At 37.3% G+C, this 18,075-nt stretch overlaps 1 protein-coding gene across 6 annotated transcripts in view; it reads right to left on the bottom strand.

The window, feature by feature from the left end:
• LOC145686307 (uncharacterized) overlaps nt 1-18,075 on the bottom strand; it is a 1,046,376-nt gene that overhangs the window by 865,518 nt on the left and 162,783 nt on the right. For 5 of the 6 annotated variants that reach the window (XM_081759457.1, XM_081759458.1, XM_081759455.1 and 2 more), the window contains exon 3: nt 14,773-14,984. The exons of the other annotated variant lie outside the window; for it this stretch is intronic. In XM_081759457.1, the coding sequence (XP_081615583.1) occupies nt 14,773-14,984 (212 nt within the window). The remainder of the gene's footprint in view (nt 1-14,772; nt 14,985-18,075) is intronic. 6 annotated transcript variants of the gene reach the window in all.

The raw sequence follows: 18,075 nt of genomic DNA, 5'->3' as shown, positions 1-18,075 counted from the left end.
GTACGGCCACAGATCATCATTGTTTTTCCAATAAGCACAGGCAGTGCGCCTGTGATCAAAAGTCAGACGACGGAATTAAGAAGTCTGAGGACAAAATTTGTGCATGTCAGAGCAACCCACAAAATTCTAAATCGCAGCCCACGAACCAATCAAAACAGCAAAAACACTTTAAGAAAAAACAACGGCCTTTCTTTAGAAATTCCAATAACCAATCAAGGGGTTTTTCCGCATCAACCAATTTTGCATCGATGTACCCTCCACTCTACCCTCCTCCTTTCCCTGGGTACTACCCCTCACCCTATTTTTATCCCAATTACTCCCCCCCCATCTGAAGTCCCTAGTCAACATTATGCAACCACTCCTCTGCCTTCCTTACCTTCCACGGACACTAGTTCAAAAAACGGGGAAAAGTAAGGGGGGACATAGACCCTCCACCCCCTGTCAATCTAGATACTCATATTGTATCACATGATAGAACTAATACCACTTCACAAAACACATTGCAACAGCTAGAGTTAGAAATGAACCCCAAACAACATTTACAAAAAAAATGCACATTACAAGTGCCTCTAATCTTTCAGCGTAAGTTAACGTACATACAAGGGAAAATCTCAGGGAAAACACACTCTCTAATATTAGATACAGGCGCAGAATTAAATTTACTCCCCAGCCATTTAGTACCCCCTCAGGTAAAGCCTTTCCCACTAACTACAGTACTGAATGGCATATCTGGGTTACCTCTTACCCTCGTCCATGCAGTGACATTAACGGTAAATATACAGGGTTACAATTTTTCAATACTTTTTCGCATCACGCCCTTACGTTCCTTTCCCATCATTTTGGGTAATCAATTCTTGAAAGAACATCTGGCACACTTAGATTATAACACTAGAACTTTAACATTAGAACATTTTGGTAAGAAACCCCCCACCCCTCCTCCCGACAGTAACGCATAGGTACATCTACTAACAAATGTTACAAGCAAGTTCTCCCGAAAACAAACATTTGTTTTCCACATTGCCCAAACGCAAACAATCCCGGCGCAAGGAGTAGGCATGCTCAAACTGCATATACCGTTACATTCAGACATTAAGCATTTTTATATTCATTCGCCAATTCATGAACATTGTAAGGGATGCTACACGGTACACTCAGCAATATCAACTGATAACCTTGCAATCCCAATTGTAAATTTCTCCAATTATGACCAGACCTTCACACAGGGAACGCCCATTGCGTTGGGTACAGTCCTTCCAAAGGACATACAGAAATCGAATGTGTTTTCAGTAACTCAGCTGTATGAACCAACCGAGAAACATGCAGAAGAGAACCAAAAAGAACGCATGGCCAAAATAAAAGACTATATTGATTTCACGAAATTCAATATAAATCCGGATCTTTCCCCTACCCAAAAACAACAGATGTTGGATGTTTTGAAAAAGAGAGTAACAACATTTAAATGGTTTCCGACAGATTTCACAAAAATTAAGACTTTTAGGGTCTCGTTAGACTTAATTGATCGACAACCGTTTGTCAATCGTCAATACACAATTCCACATAGACTGCGCCCTAAACTGAAAGAAAAGATTTTGCAATTTTTAGAACAAGGCATCATACAGCCCTCCTCGTCCCAGTATAGGAATAACAGCTATAGTGAAACCGAACTCAAAAGGAGACCTTCGTGTTGTACTTGATTTACACACGTTATCTGGGAAATGCCACACCATAGCTGATGCTATTCAACCAATTCAGGAAGTATTGGATTCAATGGCAGAAGCCAAGTGGATCATACACCTTGATTTATCTCAGTCGTTTTTCCAGTGTCCCCTGGCAGAAGAAGACCGCCCTAGTACTGCTTTTTCAGTTCGTGACTTAGATTTACCACATTCACAGTACGAACTATGCGTACAGCCACAAGGCCACAAAAACTCTACTGTCAATTTACAACGTATTTTACGTACTATTTACCGTGACATTCCCGCCAAAAACTTTTCTTTGTATGTGGATGACTTTTATATTTATTCCTCTTCATACTCACATTTGCTAAAAATTTTTGACAAAGTCTTAGAGCTAGCAGAAAAACACTCATTGCTGTTTAATATAGATAAATCAGAATTCGGAGTAACATCGGTAAAATGTCTTGGACACATTGTTTCTCACGGTTCATTGAAACCTGATCCGGCCAAAATAGACGCTATCACTAAACTACCCAAGCCAACGACAATCAAAAAATTACACGGATGGCTTGCTAGTGTTAATTTTTACAGGAACCACATCCCTTCCATCTCGCAAAAACTTGAGCCCCTATACAAGGCCCTCCAGGGGAACCCACGAAAGCTACAATGGACCCCTGAAATGGAAAAGGCATTAGAAAGCATGAGGCAACTTCTAGTTAACCCACCTGTACTACAGCTTTACAGCGTAGAAAACACAGAACACATGGTAATGTGCGATTCGTCAATGGATGGCGTTGGTGCCTGTTTGTTTCAGAGAAAGATAGGAGAAAAAGACTATCACGCGGTATGGTATATATCGGCAAGACACCCACAACGCATAAGACCACTTCCTATACATAATCTGGAATTATTTGCCATATTCTTTGCACTAACAAAATTTAAGAAATATTTATTAGGACACCACTTCACTTTAGTAACAGACAATAAATCGTTACTGGCACTAAAATCTACCACACAATTGACGCCAAAAATTTTACGGTGGTTGGAACAGATTAACCAGTATGATTTTACATTGCTCCACGTGCGCTCTGCTCAGAATCCGGTCAGTGACCTATTAAGTAGGAATCCATTACCTTTCGATGAAACAGATTTACAGCTATTAGACGCGGACGTGCATCCCTATCATCTGTTAGCCTTAGACACAAAAACACATAGCTCAACTGCAACGTAATGACCCATATTTTTCAAAAATTATCACCGCACTCATTACTGAAGACAGGACAAACAAATATTACGAGACTTGGAATAAACAATACTTTTTTCAGAAAAACCTATTGTATCGCAAAATGTATTCCCCCACCCAGCCGCGCACTTTACTTTGTGTACCCAAAATTTTGCGTGATACTATTTTTGATGAATTTCACAACAACGCGTTGATTCATCCTGGGTATCTGAAGCTATATTATCTCATTCGCAACAAATATTACATACCTAACTTAAAAAACTGGCTTCACAATAAATTACAGTCCTGTTTAGATTGTGGATACTTCAAACGCAACTACCAAAAAGTTGTTGATCACGTGCAAAGATTGCCCCCCACTAATCTCTTCTCCACGTGGCAAATAGATATTTGTGGTAAATTATTGCCATCAGAAGGAGATGAATTTACCCATTTCTATGTGGCTACTGACCTACATTCATCATACACAGTAACCAAACCAATAAAGACGCCTACCTCAGATGCTTTTATTGAATTCATTACGCATGAACTAATTATTCCTTTCGGTGTCATGGAGCTTATTTATACCGATCAACAATCTACCCATACCAGTACAAAAACCAAAGCTTTTCTAGAGTCTATGGGTATAAAAATTAAGTACGCACTACAAGGCGCCCATAAAACAATTGGCCAAGTCGAGTCTCGCATAGCGAACTTACAAACAGTTCTCAAATTCTTAACAAGAGATAACCAGCGACAGTGGCCAAACTTCTTAAAAAGGGCCACAGCGACCATAAATCACAGCCCACTGACGGCCTATGGAGTATCACCTTTTTACATCTTATTTGGACGTGAACCACGCTTTCCTTTGCAAAATATTCTTCCTACCATTGACCCACCCACGCATGTTGCGGATAGATTAGCCATGCTGAATGAGTTTCGTGATCTACTGGAATATAGAAAAGAACAAGCCTTTCAACGTTTGAAAGAAAAAATTGAGACAAATCAGGCTCCCACGGTGTTTCTTCCTGGATCTCAAGTCTTGGTCAAAAGATTAGCAACACGTAGAGAGGAATGTGGTCCCCTTCGGTCACTTTACAACGGGCCATATAAATTATTAAACAAGCTTGACTCAAACACGTATCAACTTGACATGGACGGTAAAATAGTAAATATAACGAAAAATAGATTAAAGTTATTCATTCCGGATACAGCGAGCAATCCTACATTTATTACCAAATACAAAAAATTCCTTAATTCGCATCCGTGATAACATAAACTACCAAGATGGAAATTGAGTAATACTGGCACTTCATTTAAGTTACCGCCTTCGTCTCTCACTTAAATAATAAAAACATCGATATACAACAAATAATTTTTTCTCTGTGAATATACAAGTTCCTATACTGCGCAAATAAGACGGATATATATATATGAAAATTTACAAAACTAATTTTTTATTTATACTTACCAACACTTATTTCACCAGCCCGGTACGTCCAAAAGTACAAACTTTTTAAGCCTCACACACACAACAATATTTTTTATACACATCATCTTCTATAATTAAAAACCCTTTCTCACTATCATTCACATCACATCATTTGCACCAATTATTCACATAGCACCAACATAGTCAACCCTTCCCTATTCAGACTCATACTAATTGTACAAATCTGTTAATAGCATAAACAAATTCCTTCGGCTCTGAAACAGCCAATCACAGCGCGAGAAAAGTTTCAGTTTTGAAATCAGCACCCTCCTGGTCGATTAGCAACGGCACACGTGTTCAATTACTCACACAGACACATTCCTTTAATGAGGAGAAAGTTTGCATTTTTCCACAAAAATACCCAAACAGGAAATAAAGGATTTATTTTTGGTTCAATATACTGTTAGCTTTAAACATCTGATCTTTTCACAAGCGCGAGTACCAATAGAATTTAACACACTTCTTTTAGTTAATAATGCCTTATTTTGTAAATAAATGCTCACTACGGATTTTTTTCTTTTTACAGATTTATACTAATTTCTGGCCTTATATCCCCATCCCAAACACAATCCCTCAAACCAGAAGGGGTAGAAATTACAATTGGGGGGGAATTTCGTGCAGTTCCACAGGCCATTATGTATAGTACAATGGTACCTTTAATATATTCCTTCCAAATTCCTATCCTGGAGAGTAACTCTATAACGTTAGAGTGTACACCAGCAAATGAGTCCCGATACTGTTTGCCATTGCTAACACTAATCCAATCTGCAAATAACTTTTCTCAGGACCTCATGCAGGCAACGTATAACTCTAAATTCGGTTTTTTGCCTAAGAATACAAAAAATAAGCGTGCCCTGCTACCCTTCCTGGGATCCTTTCTCAACTGAGCGACCGGAGTTGCAACGGAAGATGAGATAACACATTTCCAATCACATGAAAAAGAATTAAAACAACACATTCAAATACTAGAATAAAAAGAATTGACGGTTCATTCGGAATTACACCATATGTCGGTACTCGTTTCCCGACTAGCAAAAGAAACAAAAGACAGTTTTGCGGATGTTCAAACGGCTTTCAAAAGGATTATTCAAGATGAGCGGCAGATACAAGAAACATTGCTTTCAGATAAACGGCAATTAACATCCTTTATACAACTTAACTTCAATCTTCATTCTCTATTGTTGAACAAAATACACCAACTTTTAGAAATGTCAATTTTCAACGACGTATATTTAGCATGTAACGAAAACAGAATACCTAGCACCTTGGTTACTCATAGTATGTTAGAAAAGGACCTAACACGCTTAAACTTACAATTATTCAAAAAAGGCATGCAAATTCACCCCTTACTTTCAGCGCATACGGCTTATAAGATGCCCATAGTTAACTGTAAGGTTACTCCTTCTACTGTATACATGAAGGTTACAATACCGATTATTCCGGTCAATACCAAATACTCGTTACATAAATTACTCAAATATCCTATTCGTCTCAACGATGAAACATGCAGCTTACAGACCGACATTCAATACGTACTTTTTAATAACACACCGACTATTCTCCTCCCCAATAATGCAATCCAACACTGTACGATCTCTCAAAAGCCATTTCTGTGTAAAATACCAGCAATTAATCACAATGCCTCTCCCTTTTCCCTCTGTTTACAGCATTTACGTTTCCCGAAAATCACAGGCCTGTATAAAACGGTATGCCCTTTTTCTTGCACCACAAATCACTCCTTAACCATTACACCACTAAGCAATACCGAATTTGTTCTCACTAATGCTCCCATTTCTTTATTTACCGTATCCCCAGAGGGACATAAGACGGAACTCCATGTTCCACACACGCGCACCATTAAAGTGACTTTACCATGTGAACACAAGTTAGTCACGGAAGAACAAACACTTATTTTTCAGCCGGACTTATGCCACAATGATCAAATTTTACCACGTCATTTAGTATTAACACATGCTTTACATATAAATGATTCTCTTTTTCAATTGCCTCACGATCGATTATTTGCTTTTAAATCCAATTTCTCCAATATCCCCTTGAATTACAGTTCCAGAATATCCGAAATTTCACCCATTACTATTAACGATACAACCTTACCTTGGAGCAGTTGGATACCGCTTGAATACTCAATACCTATTAGTACTTCAATGACGTCATTACAATTTCTCATTACGATTACCAACTCCGTATTTCTTGTTATTCTCTACAGACGTTTTAAAGCTCTACAACTTTCGGTACCCAGTTCGAATCCAGAAGCCATTCCCTTGACACAATTACATTAATTTTTTTTCTTATTTTTTTTCAGACTGCAATTTACCTGCTTACTTCTGTTCCCTACTCCCACTTTAGCCTTTTCATTCTTTGATATCACACTACTAACAGTGACACCTCTAACACTGTTATTGCTTCTCCTTCTAGGAATATTCTGTTGCAAACGGTACTTAGCGTACAGAACCTACCTTCGTCTACAAACACATACCCCCATAGCTTTACGACACCTCCCACCTACAATCCAAAATTCCACAGTATCCCACTACCCACAAACAGAGTCTCGCGTTCCAATCGCACATCCTTCCTATACCCCCAGTCGCAATTTAAAAAAAAGTCTCAATTTAATATTAGCTCGTAAGCTTATCTCCAACAAAATAACAACGCGCATCTCGAGTATTCCATTTTACCATTTTCCTTAGAGGAGGACCCGTCTTAGACTGCCCTTTTACCTATTCAAAAATATATAAATAATAAACAAAAAAAATAATATTTAAAACAAATCAAGAGACAAACTACATATTCTCTCTTTTGCACTGACTCACTATAACACTACTGAACCTCAAAAATGATAATTATTTCAAATAGATACAATCTGGTATAAAGAATACTATGAAAAATACAACAATCCCTTTTCACCTCAACCATATCCCAACATCCCTTTACCACCCTTCAACAAGCAAGGCACAGCAAGGAACCAGGAACCTGCACCGCCGAAGTTCCAGTCCACTTGGAGCCACAAGGTAATCACCCTCGTCTGGATGCGTCAACCTTCCTGGAGCCCCCAGAAGTACACCATGAAACCATGCCTGTGTTTTCCAGTCCAATTGGAGCCAGAAGGAAATCTCCCTTGCCTGAGTTCGTTAGCCCAACTGGAGCCACCAGGAAAACTCCCTTGCCTGGGTTCGTCAGCCCAACTGGAGCCACCAGGAAATCTCCCTTGCCTGGATTCGTCAGCCCAACTGGAGCCACCAGGAAATCTCCCTTGCCTGGATTCGTCAGCCCAACTGGAGCCACCAGCAGCAAGCCATGCCCGTGTTCAACCTTGGAGGAACCAGAGTTGTCGACGCTGCCTGCGCTCCCTGTCTGTTTGAGGCCACGGGAACTCTCCCATGCCTGAGTCATCAAGATTGTGACAGTGTGGACTCTACGTCGTAACATTACTTGTCCCTCACCGCCACACCTACAACCCTAATTTTGTGTGTATCTTCGACTTGAAAAAAGATTTAAAGAACAGAAGCCATGAGCGGCGGCCATGGATGACACCCAACTGCCCTGCGGCTCATCAAAGCGCAAAGGTCCCCAACAAGGACTCTACGTCTCAATGTGTTCCGGATCCATGAACACTAGAAGATGTGAACTGTTTTTTTATGTATACCTGTGTGCAGGCCAATAGTCTCCTAGTTAGTGTCAATGTTTATAAACATAGTGTGGACAGAACAATGAGTGAAAAAAAAGAAGTGACACACACTACGGTGATGTTCAAGAACAGTTCCTCATAAGTTGGGGACTGCAATGAAACTATCATATGAGTGAAAAAAAAAGAAAAGAAAGAAGTTAGCTCAACGGTTTTAAAAAAGAATATATCAAAAAAGATTTTTTGACATTATTTTGTAGTGATAAAATATATATGTACTTAAGTTAGATAACAAAAGAATTTTGGAATAAACAGTCACACTTATTGTGGACTAATGAGGTTCTCCGGCAGTCACGTAGCGTAGGAAGTAATTAAGTGAACAAACAAGGCTGTTACGGAGAACCTCAGGGTTTGGCTGACGAAATTAATAGCATATAAAAAGGTAAGGGAGAGGTCCAAGGATCATCTCGGAACAACCAACGGATCTATCAGCAACCAACCAAGATCTGCAATAACATGGGTGGTATACCAGCATACTTAATGTAAGTTGTATTTTTCATTTTCATAACTTGCTGTCATTCATATAAGGCTCTAAGCTGGACGAATGGTCTCCTGCGAGAGAACATAATCTAAATTTGTAATTGTAACCTCTAATTCATGTAAAATAAAGTCTTGCTTGTTGAAAAGGAAATTAGTAATCTGTTAACTGTCATCCGACAGGAAAGAGATCACTAACTACCGCATTACTTTAACACTTGATACCGGAAAGAATACGTTCATATTGCACTTTACTAACTAGTTTGGTGTATAAAAGTTTACGAATAAAGTCCAGTTCTATACTTAACACTTGGTCAATTGTTAACTTGAAAACACTTCGAATCCATTCATGAATATGAATAGATGTAGGCTTTTGACGCACACTTACGGAATTAAATCTGAGCGTATTAGACTTCATACTACTCATCTTTCTTTACACTCGACGTTACACGTCAACTACAGAATATGATAAGGACGATTTCCGAATGTTGTTTGGGAAAGGGCAAGGGATTTACCAGGACATTCGAAACACTTCATTGATCTGCAGTAAACACTTTTCGTGTTATCGTTCTCAGAATTAAATATTACAGCATTTGTTGGAAAAAACTTGGGTAAAGCAATCGGTGGGATAGTTCGCGTTAAGACACGAGGCTCATAACACCGCTTCTCTGTCCGTACCTGTGCTTACGTTTCTGCTTTGTTTGTCAAATAGCGCAGTTTGATTTTTTATTTCTGTCTTAGTGAATTGGTGAAGTGTGCACAGAAGTGAAAAAAGTACTTATAGTGCACAATGAATTTCGTTGTGCACTTAGGAGCAAATAACCTTAAAGGAAGAAGTTGATCGTTCCAAAGATCAAGGCTAAAGTAAGCAATATTTGAGTTCTAGTTCAAGTAGCACCATAGTGTAGCGGTAACGTAGTGGATTTACGATTAATAAAGCTGTCAGGCATAGGTTCAAATCCTGTTCACGCGAAAGTTGCATTTCTTACGAAGTGATAGTGAAGAATCGTTTCTCAAATTAGAGTTGCAATGCTTAAGGATGTGGAAGCAAACACCTTTATCATGATAGAGACGATTTACGAATGTTGGTTCGGCAAGGGATCTATCAGGACATTTTAAACATTCCATTGATCTGCAGTAAACACTTTTCGTTTTATCGTTCTCAGAAAGAATTATTACTGCATTTGTTGGACAAAGGTCGGGTAAAGTAATCGGTGGTATAGTGGTAAACTACCAGACTTCCAAGCGGTAAATCTGTGTTCGATTCCCCGCTAGGTAGTATAACTTTTTCGCATAAAATAATGGCTGGAAACATAGATTTATCTTCTGTTGGAGAACTTACAAGGCATCACTGGCAATGATTCGATTAAGCAGTGGGTGCGTTCTTCATCATACACTGTAATGATAAGTATGTTTCATATTTATATTCGTCCCTCTCTCTCTCTTTCTTTCTTGACGTTTCCCTATTTCGTCGCTGCATCTTTTACTTCTTCCCCCTCTTTCTCACATGCGTGTGCGTGTTCCAAAGTTAAAACGGAGCAGGAGACCGATAGACCTGGTCTGAAGAATGTAATTAATTGGCAACTTCAGCGTTCCGTGCTCTGAGGATAGCATCTCTAGTCCTGGTCATGTTTGAAAGAGGTGCTGTTTAAACGCAAGGGAATAAGCAAAAAATATGATTTTTTACCATCTGTGTTACCGAGTCTCAGTCGAATAATCGGGCCACTACAGGTTTGAATTTTTGACCAAGTAGTGACCATAGCCAACCAACATCATCTGACTGACATTATGATCCGTTTGAGCTCTAGCGGGTTCATTCTATGTGTGCAAATTACAACGTTATATCCGCAAGAGATGAAAGTGATGCTGGATGTTCGGAACAGATAAATGTTCGGAAAAGACTAGAAAATGGCAACCTCTTTGGTGATTTGAAAACAAAATTTTATTTATACTAGTTTGACACAAATTTGTTTTCATCCTATAATTCAATGTGATTTATTCACGTTGAAATTTGAAGCATGCAAAGTCTGCGACACCTATAAGGAACATTCAATTTTCCATTTGAACATTTGTAACTTTTCATTATGGTACACTTTGGACTTTTAATATAGGATATTTCTGATAAAAAATTACCAGTAAAATAACACTCATTCAATTTTATCCTTCTTTCCTTCTTACTTTTTCTTTTCGTTTTTTTTTTTTTTTTTTTTTTGTTCACTTTGCATTAGTAGTCTGGAATGGAAGCTATGACCTACGCTACCTGCTGGGGTTATTAGAATGTGGTTTGCATCAGTACGTCCAATGAACACTACTGAATTTACAATCGAACCCGCGGAAACAAAGTATGTGTTAAACTGTTGACATTATCTTAGATGTGTCTGTGAGATCTACAGTTCTACTGTAAATTGAGTATGCTATCCTTTATGAAAGAGACTTAGTGAATGTTTCAAGCATCCTCTATATATTCGAATACTTTTGAAAAAAAATAAGAACAAACGTTATTTCTATATTACTGTTGGATTTCTGGTAGTGGAAGTTTATAATGTTAGGTTCTTTTCTTACTAAGTTAGAATTCCAGATTTTTATCTGTTCGTCCTTTTCTTTTTCTTCTTCTCTCGCCTTCTCTCTCTCTCTCTCTCTCTCTCTCTCTCTCTCTCTCTGCCTCTATTCTAAGCCTCTGTGTAATAGACATCCATTGGTTTCAATTTTTCATTGTGTGTGTTTCAGTTTCTCCCTAAATCAACTTATGAATCTTGTTTCTTCTCTGTTTGTTTTTCATTTTATCAATACTAATACATGTAGTTTGAATTTAAAATTGCGTTCATGTTGTTAGATAATTTTAGTATGGGAGAGAAGAAAGGGGGAGAGAGAAGGGATCTCTTTACCAGACACGATTATGGGATAAGAGGGTGTATATTTGGTGGTCTAGCTGCAAGGCGTTAGCTGCCTCAATTTTTGATGGGGAGTGTACATCAAGAATTTGTGTAACCCACTGTGATGTGGGAGCAATGGTTGGAATTTTAGCACACATGATTGTATGTGTAATAAATTAGGGTCATTGACATGGCGGTTTTCTTTATTCTTTGTATTCAAGAAAGTTCAGTTTCAGAGCGATAATATTAAAACTGGAATCATAAATTAAAGTAGTGAGGGAGCCATGTCTTACATTAAACAAAACATAGAAGAGACCAGCTGTACTGTTCTTTCTTAGCCATTTTCCAAATGATGTCGGGTTCGACATCAAGCAGAAACATAAGTATTTTCACGTTTAACTAGATCCTTAACTTCGAAGCTGAAAACTGCCTGTGGACAGAACACTCGTCACCATCTATTATTCCCACAATAAATTCGTGTACTAAGTATTGCGTTGTTTCTCTGTCTAATGCGAATTTGCAAACATCTGTATCCGATAATCTTCCCTATAAACAACACCTTTACGAAGATACTTATGTGTTGGGTGGGAAGGATTGCGTACTACAATGAAATTTGGAGTGCTGCAATGGTAGTTCACTGCCAGAAGTGCCACCACTACCGGATTGGTCTAAATAGAGTAGCCAGATGAAGAGTGTACCGGAAGAAAGCAGCAGTTCTCCAGCAGCCATGTTGGGAGAAATCACAGCGATTGCTACAGCAACTTGAACATTAGTTCCTGACGCGGTTAGAGTGGCTTAAATGGTGGGGTGCTTCGGGCTGAAACTTCACGACTCTGTTTTTTCCTAGTTTGCTGATAAAAGAGAACATTTGTACAATGGTCTTTCGCAGGTACAAATATATTTCTAGCGGTAAAAGACTAAAACCTATGGACTCAACATTAGTATGTGCCACAATGAATACTAATTGAGCATCACATTGAATATTGAATACTTCCCAATTTAAATTTTAGGTCACAAAAAGTTGATGCGGAAACCAAAAGCATTTGAAGTATATACCGTCACGGCTTTTAGTTTCAGATGCCATCACAAGTTAATAATATTTGTTTGTGATTAATCCAAATTTACTTGGTCTAGTGTTTTAAAAAGCACAAAAAATAATAAATAATTTGACGAACTGAACTTGAAATACTCCCTCTGAAAAAAAATGTAGAATGAATTATGTGGACTACTTCATCCTATATGTCCCATATTGCAAAACAAGGGTACTTTTATTAAGAGCAGAAGGAAGATTTAACCAAAAGCAGTACAAAATTTTTTAAACCTTTCTCAACTGCTGTCCTTTGATAGAGAATATCTCGCAGATTAAAATTTGTTATCTTAAATAGTCTTTTTCATTTACATTTCTTAGTGGAGTTTACAGTACAAGTTAAAATTATAAAAATAAATTTTACGATATTCAGATCTATAAGCATCTACTTTATGAAAAAATAATTTTACTACAAAGCTTTTAAAAATAAGTTAAAATCAATTTTGAGGCACATTCTAGTCAACAGCAGGAACAATCTTCATTTCTAATCTGACCAAAATAATGTGATGTAATGTCATAGGAATTTAGTAATGTCCCTAGTCAAAATAAATTATACATGCTTACATTTACTGCTCTTATACGTAATTTTAATTTCTCTAATTAATACTTAACATATCTCTATACTACTATTTTCTCCCTAACTGACATAGGTACAACATTCCTGGCAAAGATTTCATATCTTCCCAGATATAAAGAAAAATGACTTTATTCGTATACTCAGTCAATGTCTTAAGGTATTGAAAATTAATTTTCATGTACTGAAGTTGAATTTTGTTTCCTTCGTCTTTGATTGAACAACAAGGAAAAGACTAGAAACAAATTTAGAATTGTACTTCGCTAGCCAGAAAAGTATAGTCCTGTAATTCCCAACATACATACTTCCTTCATTCATTCGCATTCGCATCACTCTCAAATCTGACCCTTCTCAGGAGTCTATAACGAATGGATCCGTTTGAAGAAAGCTATCACTGTGTAAACTGCAACCAAATCAGTTTCTCAGGAAAAGAAAATTATGTCAGGGAATCATCAAGAGACCCCACGCCAACTAAATCTATAGAACGAAGTGCACACTGAAATTCGAGATTTGTTTGGATTTTGCCTTGTGATGGAAGATTTGAAGACTATTAGTGCGATGAACGGAGAGTCTGGAAACTGTTAAGAGCTTTAACTGCTCAGGAACTAAGTTTCACTGTACTCAGTTCGTCAGTGCAATTAATACGTCTGAATAATTTCCAAGTATAAAATGGACACGAATGCAAAGACTAATGAACAGTTTGTGTGTTACCACAGTGAACATAGTGAATGCTTTCAGTGATGTTGCCATCAGTACCAAACACGTGAGTACCTCCTTAATTAATCTGTAAGAGTCAAGAATAGAACAGTCCATACAGTGATCCTAATGCGTATTTAACAATCTCATTTCTTATCTGTTTATTTCAGCCCTATCGAGGTAATACGAAAATTTCTAAGATGTCCATAGCTCTTTGGAAATGAAATGAAATCTTTAAGTTTTACGTCCCACGCTTATGCCGGTTAGGCTAAAGGAGACGGTGATGATGAGAGATGAGTGAAATGGTGGAATGAAGAAAGTGGGAGGAAACGGGAGAACCCCGAGAAAACCCACGAGCACGGTGTTTCTCCACCACAAAGTCCACACGGAGCGAGCTGGGATCGAAGCAGGGACCCCAAGCACCGGAGGTGAACGCTCTACCACTGAGCCACCGCGTCCCCCCATAGCTCTTTGGAGCTATTTCTATAATTTATTAAATGTTACAGTAAACTGTCGCGCTCATATATGCTAGTACTATCCTAGACTTGTCGTTCTATATATATTAAATGTGTTTATTAGCTTTATTTCGCAAATTTAGTTATAGCTATTAAACTCTAATTTTAATGGAAAAAGGAACACAATAATTCCAACTCTGACTGTTAGTCCCGGACTGAGTGTGGTTTGCACGTTTAGAACACTGTAATCTATATCACGTAATAGCATACAAGTAATAAATGTCTTTTATTTCGAAATATGGAAAACGGAGATATAGCCAGATGTTATGTATACCACTATAAAGTATGTCATATCAGTGAAATTCGAAAACTATTGCAAACATTTTAAAACATAGTATTAACAAAAACAGATTAGTATAAACATATAGTTATCTACCTCAAAATACAAATATTCCCATTCTGTAACTTATACTTTTTATATACGTGCATAATTTAGTAATATTCACTAAAGTTAAATTACCTTTAATAGGAACGACTTAGACTTCTTATCCGCAACAAAAACTATACATGTCTCCATATATGGAATTCTGTAATCAACATTCAAAGGTACACTCGCCTGGCTTCGCAGGTAATTTTTCACATTGAACTCCATGTTGTTTTTATAGCTGATGGTTATTCCATCTGCTAGGATATGTTCCTGTACTCTTCTTACTGCTTTTGTTATTAAGGATACTGTAATAAAGAAATGAAACTTCTATTCTTAATGCTAGTATGTATACAATTATATACGTTTCTTATAACTTAGGATTACAGTCAAAGGTTCGGATTCGTCACTCACATTATTTAGAAGACACTCTGTCTTCAAATTTACCGATTGTTTAACTATCGAGCTTGATGGCTAAACCAATGAATAGATGAAGTAATATGGATCGCAACATGATGTTGCCTTGACTCTAAGTATCGAGTTAATGGGATTGAAATACCAAATTATGTGTGTACAGTGGGCCACAAAAATTCTTGACGTACAGCCAACCACAAAAGTAATTCCCCCTAAGCGCTCCAATTCCATTAAGCTTACTTGGGATCAAGGTTATTTGCGGTTGTGAGAATGCCTAGGCAGATGCAACCCAACTTACACGTAACTTTTCTCGGCACTGACAGCAGTTGCTAGCACTGAGTGAAGTCTCTATGGAAGTAAAACTGTGAATAGATGACGCACGAAACATTTCTCCATTCTGAGATCAATTCCTCTGGTTCAGGGCGTGTTGTCCAATGAACATCATATGTTAATCTCAATATTGTTGTGTATGTAATGTATTTTTTTATTATATACTGTATAATCAAAGAAATAAAAACACCGATCACATATGAATAAAAAATGCTTTAAAGTAACTGAAAATATCAAATCTAGAACAACTGGTGGAAATAACTTTCTAAATGATTGCCTCCATTGAGAGACCTTCTCCAATTCTCTTCATTCCAAAATCTTTCTGGAGGAGAGAAGATCTTGCTTATCACACTGAGTATGCACTGAAAATGAAATTGAAACAAGAAAACTTGAAAAATCTTCAGCTGGCCGGGACTCGAACCCGGATCCACCAAATAGAAGTTAAATGTGGTAACCACTCACCTACAGCGCCGTTTAAACTTCAACCCAAATTAATACGTAGTTAAAATTGTTTCGTGTAAAAAATATAAACAAGATACCCAAATATAACAAAAATAAACAAATATAAACAAAATATAAATACAAATATAAACAAAAATGTAAATAAGAAAATATAAGCAACTTCTGTGAGTGTCTTAATGCCTTACTACAGATTTCCTTGTTTAATTCAAAAACAAGTTATATACACGTTCCTCAATGAGGAAAATATAACCAAACCTTCTTCAAGTTGAGGCTACCCCATTGGCAGAGCCATAACTTGTGGGGGCAGGGGGCAACTATCCCCCCATAGGAGCTCCCCGCTGTTCGAGGGGTAAATTTTGAGAGAAAACTTTCTTACTTCATATACGATAGGAACATAAATTTACAAATAAAGCATCAAATAGGGTCTCTACATTGCATAAACAAAACACCACACAAAAGGTAAATAGAACAAAAATCAGTCGTGGACCCATTTCAGTAAAAATATGTCTACTATTAGGGGTTCTAGAAAAAATATTTATTCGTATGGCTTTGAGATTTATCAATATTGTCCCGTTAATAATTTTGTCATGTATGGAATGCGTCCAGGAAGTAACTAACGGAACTTACCGTGCAGGAGGGCCCACATTCTTTCTGGAGGCCCATACAGATTTAGAGAAAGATGGAAAGAGGGGACCCAAGAATCAGAAGAACAACTTTTCTAGGGGGCCCAAATAAGCTTATTAATGCTTGCCCCCCGCAGAAAAAATCTAAGTTACGACGCTGGTCATCGGTTGCAGGGATTGTCCCGATTTACATTACATTTCGTGTTTTACATAACTTCTAATTTCCAAAGAAGAAAAGACGACAGAAACTATTTTCACATTCTTTAAGTTGTATCAACACGTGTAGAAATAGTTCTATGTTTACGTTCTATAATTACTAGTTTATTTTCTTATGTTCACATGAGGAATTTGTGGAAAATTGAGGCAACATGATCGTGAGGCTGCTCATCATGAGGCGCAATCCACTAGGGGTTCGAATTCTTCTGAAGAACAAGGTCGGAATTTAAACTGTCCTCAGTATTTCTGTGTTCGTGTTCCTGTAGTGTTTGGAATACGTCGAAAGGACATGAGGTGCCAAGGGGGAAAATACTGCGGTTCGGGCGATTTGTTTAAAAGAAATTGTGAAAGCAGGAAACTCCCATAGCAGCTACCTGGGTTCAAATCCCGTCGTGGCAATTATTAATTTTTCTGAATGAGAAGGTAATGTTTACGTAATTTGTGTTGTAATTATGTCACTCCTTTATTATTATTATTATTATTATTATTATTATTATTATTATTATTATTATTATTATTATTATTATTATTATTATTATTATTATTATTATTATTACCACAGAAGGAAAGAAAAAGTAACATAGTCGAAGGCATTCATAAGAACAGAAAAGATATGGAGTAGGTTAGATGTTCTTTAGGTTTACACATGAACGCAAAAATATTATTACCTTCATGGATTTACAGAGAGAATTATCATTTTATGACAACAAGAAATGGAATATAAAGATTTGTTATCTGATAACAGTAATGCATTTTGTTTCGCCCTTCTTCTAAGTAGAAAGGTGAGGTGACATCTTAAATAGAATCATTCTCGTGACTAGCGATCCCTATTGTAAGTTGATCACTATTAGCAATTAATGCACAGCTACGAACAATTCCTTGGAACTAATTTTTGGCCCATACTATAGCTGTAACGACGAGTTTAGCCCTTATGTATTCATCAATTCTTGTTCAAACACGTTACATGCCAGACGATTACGAATGAAGTTATTACGGATGATGTAATTTTGTGTTGTTGGCATTTCACCTGTAAAGGAAGTTGTCTCAACCCTTAGACCTAGAGAAATTTAATATTTTTCATGTTACTATACATCAGAAGTATCCTTTTTGTAGGTTGTAAAAAAATTACTGAATTTCCATACCCGGAATCGAACTCGCGTCTCCAACATTATGAAACTAACGCTAAGCCACTACTCTAGGACATCATTGTTCTGAGAGAAGGAAAAATGGAGCTGTAGTGAATTCAGTAATTACACATTTTTACGATTCCAGTATAATAATATTGAAATTTTCTGACTTTAGTCATGATGAAATAGTAAAGTATTATGCAGAAAGAATAGTCTAGAGAAGTCAA

The sequence above is a fragment of the Thermobia domestica genome, chromosome 5 (genome assembly GCF_964235325.1).
Source record: "Thermobia domestica chromosome 5, izTheDome1.hap1.1, whole genome shotgun sequence".
In the NCBI taxonomy this organism is placed as follows: domain Eukaryota; kingdom Metazoa; phylum Arthropoda; class Insecta; order Zygentoma; family Lepismatidae; genus Thermobia; species Thermobia domestica.
Note: the sequence above shows the minus strand (reverse complement) of the source record. Positions and strands in the feature narration are given on the sequence as shown.